This window comes from Trachypithecus francoisi, unplaced genomic scaffold (genome assembly GCF_009764315.1).
Source record: "Trachypithecus francoisi isolate TF-2019V2 unplaced genomic scaffold, Tfra_2.0 Lachesis_group4, whole genome shotgun sequence".
In the NCBI taxonomy this organism is placed as follows: domain Eukaryota; kingdom Metazoa; phylum Chordata; class Mammalia; order Primates; family Cercopithecidae; genus Trachypithecus; species Trachypithecus francoisi.
The window spans coordinates 51081394-51094211 of record NW_022681469.1 but is presented as its reverse complement, the minus strand read 5'-3'; the positions used below and the strand labels follow the sequence as shown (position 1 = coordinate 51094211).

General features: G+C 36.6%; 1 protein-coding gene across 4 annotated transcripts in view; it reads right to left on the bottom strand.

The window, feature by feature from the left end:
* PNPLA8 (patatin like phospholipase domain containing 8) overlaps nt 1–12818 on the bottom strand; it is a 55308-nt gene that overhangs the window by 1206 nt on the left and 41284 nt on the right. For all 4 annotated transcript variants that reach the window (XM_033194369.1, XM_033194366.1, XM_033194367.1 and 1 more), the window contains exon 9: nt 6292–6487. In XM_033194369.1, the coding sequence (XP_033050260.1) occupies nt 6292–6487 (196 nt within the window). The remainder of the gene's footprint in view (nt 1–6291; nt 6488–12818) is intronic.

Genomic DNA, 12818 nt, shown 5'->3' with positions numbered 1-12818 from the left:
AAACTACAAGATAAAATTTATCTTCCAAAACACATTATTCTGTGAAATTAGTTTACTTGTTCTATTCTCTCTATGCTTTTGGTCATACTATTCACCAATGCTGAAATGCCCTTTCCAATCTTCCTTTTTTTGTTGTTTTTAATTTTTTGGGATCATCTTCATTGACATATCATTTACATCCAGTGCAATTCACCAATTTTAACTGTACAGTTTGACAAGTTTTGACAAACGTAGACACTTGTGTAAGCACGATAATCATGACATAGCCATTTCCATCACTGTAAAATTTCCTTTAAGCCTCTTTATAGTTGGTGCCAGCTTTCCCTTTTCTAGAATTTCATACAAACAGAATCACAAGTATCTACCTTCTTTTACATGGCAAAATACTTCTGAGATTCATCCATGTTGTAGCATAAATCAGTAGTTCCTTTCTTTTCATTGCTAAATGGTGTTCCATTGTATAGATACAACACAATTTATTCTCTGCAATTCTGGTCTGGCTCTCTTCAGTTTTTAGCTACTAGAAATAACCCTATTATAAACATTTACACATAAGTCTTCATGTGCATATGATTGCATTTCCCTTGGGCAAAAACCCAAGAATAAAATTGCTGGTTCATATGGTAAAGGGTATGCTTATTAAAAAAAAAAAACCTGCCACACCATCTTTCATTTTTGTATTCCAACCGCTAATGTTAGAGCTCTCACTGCTTTACATCTTTGCCCAAAGTTAGTATGTCAAGTCTTAAGTTTTGCATTGCAGAGGTAGTGTTATCTTGTGGTTTAATTTTCATTTCCCTAATGACTAATTATGTTGAGAAGGTTTTCATGTACTTATTAGTCATTTGTATATCTTCTTCAATGAAGTGTCTGTTCAAATCTTTTGCCCATTTTTTCACTGAGATCACTGTGGCCTATATATATGACAGTGGTGCAATCATGGCTCACCGCAACCTCCAACTCCTGGGCTCAAGTGATCTTCCTGCCTCGGCCTCCCAAGTAGCTGGGACTACAGGTGTGTGCCACCATGCCCAGATAGTTTTTTATTTTTCTGTAGAGATGGGATCTCACTATATTGACCAGGCTGCTCTCAAACTTCTGGGCTCAACTGATCCACCCAAAGTGCTGGGATTACAGGTGTGAACCACCATACCCGGCCTATATTTTTTATATATACACACGTATATATACATATATATGAGAATTCTCTATATATTTTGAATCTATTATAAATTTATACCTCATGATGGGTCAGATACATGTTTTACCAATATTTTCGCTTAGTGTATGACTTGCCTTTTCATTTCATAGAAAGTATCTTTTAGAGAGCAGAATTTACAATTCAAAGTCTAATTTATCTCTTTCTTTCCTCTCTGGTTCATATTTTCTATGTCCTATCTAAAAAATCTTACCTACCCAAGGTCATTAAGATTTACTCCAGCATATTCTTCTGTAAGTTTTATAGTTTCAGCTGTTAGATTCAGGTTTCTATCTAAGATCAGGAACAGGGTAAGATGTCTAGGCTCACAACTTCCAGTCAGCATTGTACTGGAGGGTCCTTTTCAGTGCCGTAAGGCATTAAAAGGAAATGAAGGGCATGTAGATTAAAAAGGAAGAAGTAAAACTCTACAGACAACCTGGTTGCCTATGTTGACAATTTTAAGAAAGCTATAAAAAGCTACTAGAATAGGTGAGTTCAGTAAGTTTGAAGTTATATAAGGTCAATAGAAAAAAGTCAATTGTATTTCTGCATAGTAGCCATGAACGACTGTGATGCATTCCAAGTTACTTCTGTGTATGGTGCAAAGGGTAAAGGTCAACGCTGTGGATATAGGTATCTAATCGTCCTGGACCATTTGTTGAAAAGTCTATCCTTTCCCACTGAGTTACCTTAACACCTCTGTAAAAAGTCTTTTGAGTTTACATGTATAAATCAATTTCTGGACTATTACATACCATTGATTTATATGTCTATCTTTATTCAAACACCACAGTTCCTTGCTTAATGTAGTTTTACAGTCTTTAAGTCAGCAGATGTAAGTCCTCCAACTTTTTTTTTTTTTTCCAAAATTGTGTCAGATATTCTAGGTCAGGGGTCCCCAACCCCTGGGCTGCACAGCAGGGGGTGAGTGGCAGGGCCAGTAAGCAAAGCTTCATCTGTATTTACAGTCACTCCCCATCGCTTGCATTACAGCCTCAGCTCCACCTCCTGTCAGATCAGTGGTGGCATGAGATTCTCATAGGAGTGCAAACCCTATTGTGAACTGAGCATACAAGGGATCTAGGTTGTGTGCTCCTTATGAGAATCTAATGCCTGATGATCTACCACTGTCTCCCATCACCCCTAGATGAGACCATCTGCTTGCAGGAAAACAAGCTCGGGGCTCCCAATTCTACATTATGGTGAGCTGTATACTTATTTCATTATATATTACAATGCAATACTAGAAATAAAGCATACAATAAATGTAATGTGCTTGAATTATCCCAAAACCATCTCTCCCCTCCCCGCCCCGATCCGTGGAAAAACTATCTTCCATGAAACCAGTCCTTGGGACCAAAGAGGTTGGAGACCACTATCCTGGGTCCTTTGCATATCCATATACATTTTACAGTCAGCTTGTTAATCTCTATCCCTCAAAAGCCTGCTTGGATTTTGACAGGAATTGTATTGAATCTATAGATCAATTTGTGATGTGATACCTTAACAATACTGAGATTTCCAATTCATGAACACAGTATTATCTATTTATTTATTTAGGTCTTTAATTTATCTCAGTAATGTTTGGTAGTTTTCACTGTTCAGATCTTGCACATAGCCCACAAATTTTAGTTTCCTTGACCTCCTTGAACTACAAACTTTGTTTCTCCAACTCTAAGAGAGTGCCCTACTTTTCTGGTGCCCCCTCCCTATGCTATAGTATAGAAACTCTTTTCAGGCAACAAGCTGGACAATAACAGTGATGACCTCATTCATTCTCCTTTCAGACATCACTGTCTTATGTTACCTGTTATCTAATGTCTGAAAACCATTGTTCTGTCTACTTTTCTAGTTGTTTAAGGTAAGAGGAAATACCTCGTCCCTAATATTTTATGATGTCCAGAAGAGGAAGTCTTCACTCTCTTAAAATGTCCAAATCCTATATATCCTTTAAGACCCACATCAAGTCTACTTTACATCTTATAAACTGTCTATACCAATCAAGTTTTCTCATTCCTCTTCTTAATTCATAGTCTTAATCACTTACAATCATTTACCATTTATTTAGCAATTCACCACATATTAAACCCTATGAAATTGTTGTTTTTGTAGGCCAAGAGCAATTTAGTATTAGTAAGTACATGTTTCAATATAATTCTTGTTGTATCTTTTTGAAAGTTAACTGAGTTTATTAAATTTTTACTCATTTGTCTCTAACTAGAGTGCAGGTACACTGAGGCAACATTTCATGTTTCTTGAAAATTCTAAATAAGCCCATCACATGGTTTGCAAAAAGTACAGACTTAACTCTTATGAGACTGCCCGACTAAAGTCACTTGTCTCAGCAAATGGCTTATAGTAAGGATATTTTATTGAGCCATCAGGGAAATGTGAATCAAAAACCACAATGAGATCGCACCTTACACCTGTTAGGTTGGCTGTTATCAAAAAGACAAGAGATAGCAAGGATGTGGGGAAAAGGAAACCCTTGTAAACTGTTTATGGGAATGTAAATTGGCACAGCCACTATGGAAAACAGTATGGAGGTTCCTCAAAAAATTAAAAAGAGAACTACCATATGATCCAGCAATCCCACTCCAGGTATATATCTGAAGGAAATGAAATCGTTATCTTGAAGGGATAGCTGCACACCCATGTTCACTGCATTATTCATAATAGCCAAGATATGAAAACAACCTGTGTCCATGGATGAATGGCTAAAGAAACGACAGTATATACACACACAAGAATCCTATTCTGCCATAAAAAAGAAGGAAATCCTGCCACTTGCGTCAACATGGATGAACCTGGAAGATATTCTGCTAAGGGAACTAAGCCAGACACAGGAAAACGAGTAGTGCATGGTAACACTTTTATGTGGAATCTAAAATAGTTGAAATAAAAAAAAGAGAGGAGAATGATGGTTGCCAGACACTGGGGAGTGGGAGAAATGGAGAGATGTTGGTCAAAGGGTACAAATTCGACAGTTTAGAGAGCTGACGTACAGCATGGTAACTATAGTTAATAACAATGTATTACGTATTGCTTACTTGAAATTTGCTAAGGGAGTAAATCTTAAGTGTTCTTACCAGGCACACACAAAATAGTAACTATGTCAGGTGACAGATAAGGTTATCAGCTGGATTATGGGAATCATTATACAAGGTATACTTATAATAAAAAAATGTGTTGTACAACTTAAATATATACAATTTTTATGCCAGTCTGACCTCAATAAAGCTGGGAAAAAAAGAGTATTTTACTGATCTGGCAACAAAATTTCAGATAGTGAAAAATCTAGCATATGAGCTTTTTTCAGGTTTTCATTCAATGAATAAAAGTCCTCAGTGGGGAGTTTAAGATTCTCACTTATGTTAATGACTTGGCCAATAATATGCTGATATGAAAAGAATGAGGTTCAAATACAAGGAGCTGTTAAGTGTTAATTTTTTTTTAACTTAATAAAACGTTTCACCCAATAACTAAAAACAAAATAGTAAAATGAGGAAAGCTAAAACCTCAAGGCAAGGCCCGGTGGCCCATGCTAGTAATCCTAGCACTTTGGAAGGCCAAGGCATGAGGATCACTTACAGCCAGGAGCTCAAGACCAGCCTGGGCAACAGAGGGAGACCCCATCTCTACAAAAAAGGTCTAAAAAATTAGCTGGGTGCAGTGGTATGCACCTGTAGTCCCAGCTACTCAGGAGGCTAAGGCGGGAGGACTGTTTGAGCCCAGGAGTTTGAGGCTCCAGTGAGCTATGATTGTCACTGCCTGGGCAACAAAGTGAGATCCTGTTTCTAAGAAACACACACACACACACACACCCCTCAAGGCCAAAACCAGAAATTCAACATACGCTCACTGAATGCCTACTATATGCCAGGCACTGGAGTCAATAGCAAACTGGGTAAGTCAAAGTAAACTGGATACATTCTTGCCTTGCATTCTTGTGGGACAGAAGGATGATAAGTAAACAATCAAATATGTCATATATAATTATAATGAGATAAATGCTGTAAGAGAAAGAGAGAAAAAGAAGCAGGCTAAGAAATTAGAGTGAGATGATAAGGAAGATGGAAAAGCAATCAGGAAAGGTTTCTCTGAGGTCCCTCTGACATTTCAACAGAGACCTGAATGAAGTAAGGGTCAAGTGCCTATCTGGGGAAATAGCCTTATAGACAGAGAGTACAGCAACTACAGAGGTCCTGAGGTAGGAGAGTTCTTAGCAAGTTTGGTGACCAGCAAGAATTAAAGCATGGTTAGACACACTTTAGAGAAGGCACACACTTGAAAGAGGGTTTTGAGAAGGAGACAGACTTTTTTTTTTTTTTTTTTTTGAGACGCAGTCTTGCTTTGTGGCCCAGGCTGGAGTACAGTGGTGCGATCTTGGCTCACTGCAACCTCTGCCTCCAAGGCTCAAGTGATTCTGCTGAGATTACAGATGTACACCACCATGCCTGGCTAATTTTTTGTATTTTTAGTAGAGACGGGGTTTTATCACATTGATGAGGCTGGTCTCGAACTCCTGACCTCAAGTGATCCAACGGCCTCAGCCTCCCAAAGTGCTGGGATTACGGGTGTGAGCCATTGTGCCCAGCCTAATTTGCATTTTAAAAGGATGACTTTGGCCTCTGTATGAAGACTAAACTATAGGGGCAGCAAGAGTAAAAGCAAGAGCACATTCTCATTCCAGTTTGCCTTTACAGTATTAAATAATTGAATGCCCTTTACTCTAAATCTTTGCTATCATGTATATGTTTGAACCAATCTGACTTGTTTTGTTGCTTTTCCCTTTCTTAACTGGCTTCAGAGTCTCCAACAAAATGTTGTGCTATCCAGCTTCAGGCACTTCTCTAACAGTAAGTGGGCAAAGGGAGCACTAGCTTTCAAATGGAAAACAGTCTCTGTTCTAGAGTCACCTAACAAGAAACAAGTGAGAAAGGAAAACAACAAAATGTTTGCTCCCATGTCCTTCCTAAACCCACAATACAGACATATCATATGCCTTTGCAGTTAGGACCAACGTATGCCACCAAAAAACTGCTAGAATGCTAGAAGTTGAAGTATTTTAAACAGCAAACAAGACCAACCTTCTGTATCTGTAGCACTGTTGATAACATTAGAAAGTTTGGTTTTCAGGCTTGTGTGTGTTACCGTGTTTCTCACATCACTCTCATAACGTCCGGTGCCCAGGGATACTATGCACTCTAACGGGACATCTGGCCAAAGACATTTACACTCATGCATAGCTAAAGCCGAAGGGTTATTCAGAAGCAAACCTCCATCCTGCAAAATACAAGTTAAAAAAAGAAACTCTTAAAACTGACTCACAGGGAAAGCTGAACTATGTAATAAGTTAAATAAATTATTTAAAACTAAGAGGTTCCTTAAAAGTACATTTCTTTTATAGACTACAGCTGCAAAAAAATTCATGTGAAGACTCATTGGCCTCATAAAGAAACTTCTTATTAAGTTTTCCTTTCCTATTATGAAAGTTCTTTGAACTTCTTAGTTGCTTTGCATATTTTGCTAAAAAATATTGAAATGAACTGAATTACTTTTCAAAGACACATTATCTTATTTAGTGGTTAATACAGGTTCTAGTTAAAGCCTAACAGAAAGAACTGTGGTTCTACCAAACAATTAAAATTAGTTCTTCTCTCACAAGTCAAATATAACCAAATAATTCTAAGTTAGTTGAAATTCTATTAACAATACAATTTCAATGGATCACATTCATTATAATGCAGATATAATGTAAACAACATAGACAAAACTTTATATTTCTCAGTATTTATCAATAATCAATATTATTTTGAAGAATTCAAAAGGAAACAAAGGTATTAATAAAATATGCTGATAGAGCACTATAAAAATGTACCAGCATAAAAGTAGATAAAACTATGGTCAAACTATAATAAAATGTACTGTAGAATCATATGAAAATACATTACATCAACATTATATTGTATTTAAAATCTAGAAAAATATGCTGAGCATGGTGGTTCATGCCTGTAATCTCAGCACTTTGGGAGGCCGAGGCAGGAGAATCGCTTGAGTCCAGGAGTTCAAGACCAGCCTGAGCAACATAGGGAGACCTGGTCTCTACAAAAAAATAAAATTAGCCAGGCATGGTGTACAAGCCTGTAGTCACAGCTATTCAGGAGGCTGAGGTAGGAGAAGAGCCCAGGAGGTCGAGGCTGCAGTGAACCGAGATCACACCACTGCACTCTAGCCTGGGTGACAGATCAAGACCTTGTCTCAAAAACAAACCAAACTAAACCAAATTAAATCAAGAAAAACATATCTGATTTAAAATGGTTTAAGTGACTGCTCAGCCTCCTTCTCCTGTTCAGCTCCCATCTATGCCAGTTAACCGTCTGCTGAGTACAGGAAAAGGTATTTTTTCAGTGGTAAACAACCTGAATAAACTCGAATGATTTTTGATGTCACTGGTGCTTGGCATCTCCTTGGAATCAGCACTATCAGTGCTGAGAATTCTAACAGACCTTGGAATTACCCTAGTTCAGTCTCCCACATATAGCCTTAAACAATTTTTGACAGAATTCTTAAACATTTTCAGTAATATGGTGCTTACAACCTTGTAAAGCAGCTTGTTTCACTGTAAAATATTTTAATTTTTCAGATTATACAGTAAAATTAACTTTTTTGGTATGCAGCTCTAAGAACTTTAATACATATAGATTTGTGTAAATATTACCACAATCAAGATACAGAATAGTTCCATCACCCCCAAAAACTCTTTCATGTTATCTCTTTGTAGGCACCCCTCCTCCCACCCATAACCCTTGATAACCACTGATCTGTTTTCTACCACTACAGCTTTGATTTTTTAAGGATGTCATGGAAATGGAATAATATAATATGGGACTGCCTTAAGCTGCCTTCTCTTTCTGAGCATGTCATTGAGACTAATCCAAGTAGTTGCATGTATCAATAGTTTACTCCTTTTTACTGCTGATTGTATGGAGGTACCACACAGTTCATTCATTCATCCATTGTAGGACCTCTGGGTTGTTTCCAGCATTTGACTGTCACGAATAAAGAAGCTGCTATAAACATGTGAGTACAGGATTTTGCATGGATGTAAATTTTCATTTATCTAGAGTGAACACTCATGAGATTGTTGGATCATATGGTAAGCATACGTTTAACTTTATAAGAAACTGCCAAAACATTTTCAAAGTGGTTGTCCATTTTGCATTCCCACCATCAATGTCTAAAAGTTCCAGTTGCTCTGCATCTTATTACAGTAATACCTGGTATTGTCCATATTATTTTAACCACTTTAACAGATATGTGGTGGCATTTCATCATTGTTTTAATTTGCAATTCCTCAATGCCTAATGATGCTGGATGTCTTTTCACACCCTCATCTGCCATCCCTTTATCCTGTGTTGAAGGGTCTGTTCAAGTCTTTAGCTCACATTGTTAAATTCTGAGAGTTTCTTATACACTCTAGATATAACTCCTTTGTTGGACATGTGGATTTGAAAATATTTTCTTCCTGTATGTCGTTTGTCTCCTTATCTTCTTGGCAGTATATTTGTAGAACTAAATTTTTAATTTTGATGAAGTCCACTTTATCAATTTTTTAATTTCATGTATGATGATTTCAGTATAATTGTAAGAAGTCTTCACCTAACCCAGGTCACCAAGTTTTTCTTCTAAAAGTTTCACAGTTTTGTTTTACATTTAGAACTGTGATTCATTATAAATTATCTTTGTGTAATGTGTGAGGTTTAGGTCACGGTTTCTGGGGTGTGTTTGTGTGTGTGGTGGGGGGTTAGGGGAAAAGAGAGGGAGAGAGAAAGATGACCAATTGTTTCAACACAATTTTTGCTGAAAAGACTATCCTTTCTCCATTGAATTGCTTTTGTATCTTTGTCAAAGATCAAATGGCCATATATGTATGATCTATTTCCGAACTCTCTATTTAATTCCATTTATCTATATATCTATCTTTATGCAGATACCACACTGGTACAGTAGCCAAGACTACTGTACCTCTAGAGTAAGTTTTTAAATTGAGTAGTGTGATTCCTTGAAACTTTTTATTCTTTTAAAATTGTTTAGGCCAGGTGCAGTGGCTCATGCCTGTAATCCTAGTACTTTGGGGAGCCGAGGCAGGCGGATTGCCTGAGCCCAGGAGTTCAAGACCAGCCTGGACAACATAGTGAAACCTTGTCTCTACTAAAAATACAATCAATCAGCTGGGCGTGGTGGTGCGCACCTGTAGTCCCAGCTACTCCGGAGGCTGAGGCAAGAGAATCAATTGAACCTGGGAGGTGGAGGTTTCAGTGAGCTGAGATTGTGCCTGGGCGCCAGAGCGAGACTCTGTCTCTAAATAAATAAATAAATAAATAAATAATAAAATTGTTTAAACTATTCTCATTCCTCTGCCCTTCCATATAAATTTTAGAATCTGACTGTATAATTTTTGAAAAGTCCTACTAGAGTTTTGATTGGCATTGTATTATATTTATAGATCACTTTAGGAATAACTCACATCTTTACCATGTAGCATCTTTCAATCACGGTATGTCTTTCCATTTCTTTAGGTCTTCTTTTATTTCTTTCATCTTCTGTTTTCAACATACAGATTTTCTATGTTTTGTTAGATTTATACCTAAGTACTTAATTTTTTGGATCTACTGTAAACTATACTGCTTTTGTTACAATTTTGATTTCCAATTATTCTCTGCTTGTATATAGGAATATAATCAATTCTCCCAAGTAGTTTTCTTTGTGGAAAATCATCTACCCCACCATTAGTGCTCTGGCTTGAAGGTCCCATTAAAAATATCATGTAGGATTTTTCCCTACTAATGAAGTATACTATTGTTACTAAAATTTCTCATGGAATGTGAAGAACACTCCTCATCTTTTCACAAATTTATGCTCAGTTATTTTAGGGGGAGTGGCAGTATTTTGCAAACCACAGATTATGGTAAGTCTTCATTTATGGCATTACAAAACACCTTTCTCAAAAACCTGTATCTCAAATAATACTCTGGTTGGATCAATAAGATCACATGAGGAGGCAGCTATCAATATATAGAAATGTTCCTAAATACTAACAATACCTTCCAGAGAAAGTTAACTGGCTCTTTAGTTATAGAATAACCAGCCTGAGGCTAACGGACCTTTATTATGGCAAATGTCATTTATCACCATTTATCACCAATGTGTAGCTTTGTGATACCCTTGAGATAATTGGGATACACAGGGCTGTGTTGACGTTCAGAAAAGCAGTTTGCCACATCTTTTTATTGCTTGCTCTATTCTCCATTTTAGCATGGGTGGTTTGTTGCCACATTTACTTCAAAAACCTATTCATCCAACTACTCTTCAAGGTCACACATTGAACTTTGTTATCAAAATGAATGGAATCATATAGCATAAGTTTTTTGGGTCTGGTTTCTTTCACTTAGCAGAATGCTTGTGAGATTCATCTATGTCTCTGTGAATGTCAGTAATTCATTCCTTTTTATTGCTGAGTAATATTTCATTATTTGAATATACCATAGTTTATCCATTCACCAGTTGAAAAGAACTAGTTTTAAATTTAGCTATCTTTATACATTTGTTGAAAGTAATAAATTGAGTCGGAGCTTGCAGTGAGCTGAGATCCGGCCACTGCACTCCAGCCCCGGCGACAGAGCAAGACTCCGTCTCAAAAAAAAAAAAAAAAAAAAAAAAAAAAAGAAAGTAATAAATTGGATAGATATTTACATTTGTATTGCTGAACTTTATAAAAATCTAGATTCCTTCAATGCAGGTGGAAATAATTAAGCTATTTCCTAAAGGCTTTCTCATGTACAAATGTGAATTTAATCCTTTCAACTTTTTCCTTTGTTTTCAATTAACAGATTATTAGAATGATACCTATCCCGTGATAGAGGTAACATTTAAATTCTAATTTGGCAGAAAGTTATTTTTTTTACTAAACCATTTAAATCTTAAATTCTATACTTGTTATACCCTGTGTAACTTCTAATCAAGTAGGTATTTTAGATGAAACACATTTTCATTATATAAAAGCCTATATAAGGATGATCAGAAAGGACAAAAAAGGGAAAAGATGAAGACGCAAACGAATTTTAGCATGAAACGATAACTGCAAAATCAATCCCAAATCAAAAAACTGGCAGGTTTCCTGTAGTTTCGCTAACCATTTTTCAAAGTAAATTTCTGTTCCTTAAACTTTACTCACTTTTTATCAAAAAAGTGCAGCAGTTAAGATGTCTGGGCTCACTCTAATCTAGCGGTGAGGCACACTAACTCTTAAGCTCTGCTTTCTAGTTAGCCTCCTCTTTTCAGACGCCTATTCTATCAATAGGTCATTGGGCTAATATTGGGTCCATGGTAGTTCCTGTAGCCTTTCCATTCATTCAAGTATTCTTATTTACAGTTATTTTTTTATAGATGGCATGTGCCAGGCATACTGCTAACTGCCAAAGTAAAATCGACTTGATAAATGACTTGATTGAATAATTTACTTATTATCTCTTAGAGGAGCACACAGATTGTGTTTGAATTGCAGTATACTGTACATGTGCTTAATAGCCTAAAATTTACAAATACTTTTTATTGCTTTTAATGTATATTTAATCACTTCAAATCTAAAGTCAGAACACGTACCAGAATGTAACCGTTGGGCAATGTCGATACCCCTTTTCATTATCTTAGCTTCTGACTTTTTTTCTTAGTTTCTTTTAAAATTTGCTTTTTATTGTGGTAAATTAAATATAACACAAAATTGGTCATTTAAATGATTTTTAAGGGTACAATTAAGTGGCATTAATTATATAATGTTTTGTGAACATCACCACTATCTACTTTTTTTTGAGGCAGGGTCTTGCTCTGTTGTCCTGGCTGGATAGCAGTGGCATGATCAATTCACTGTAACCTTTAACTCCTGGGCTTAAGGTGATCCTCACACCTCAGCCTCCAGAGTAGCTGGGACTACAGGTGTGGACTACCACATCCTGTTAATATTTTTTTCTTTTTTTGGTAGAGACAGGGTCTCACTATGTTGCAGCAGGCTGGTCTTTAACTCCTGAGCTCAAGTGATCCTCCAGCCTCGACCTCCCAAAGTGCTGGGATTACAGGTGTAAGCCACTGTATCTTGACACTACAATCTATTTCCAAAACATTTTTATCACCCATACTCTGTAACCATTGAGGAATCACTCCCCATTTTCCCTTCCTTATCCCATTTTCTATCCCTAATCAATGACCCATTTTTTATACATCAAGTCACATGACAACTTCTTTGTTAAGCTGACCCTGACAGAATAAATCACCTCTACAGTACTCTTTAATCCTGTACATATGTTGATGGTTAAATTTCCACCTTATTCTATAACTGGGTTTACATTCTTTTGTCTGAACTATTTGAGGGCAGGATCCAGGAAGCACAAACAATATGCCAACTATGGTTAAAAATCTTTATATCCTTCCCAGCTAGCACAGTGCCTGACACTGAGTAAGCACTCACTACATTTCTGTACATTTATAATGAAAATTATTATTTGTGGTTTGGTATAGGCATAATTTAGCAGGTGTCAGCGAGGTTCTTTCTGCTAAAAAC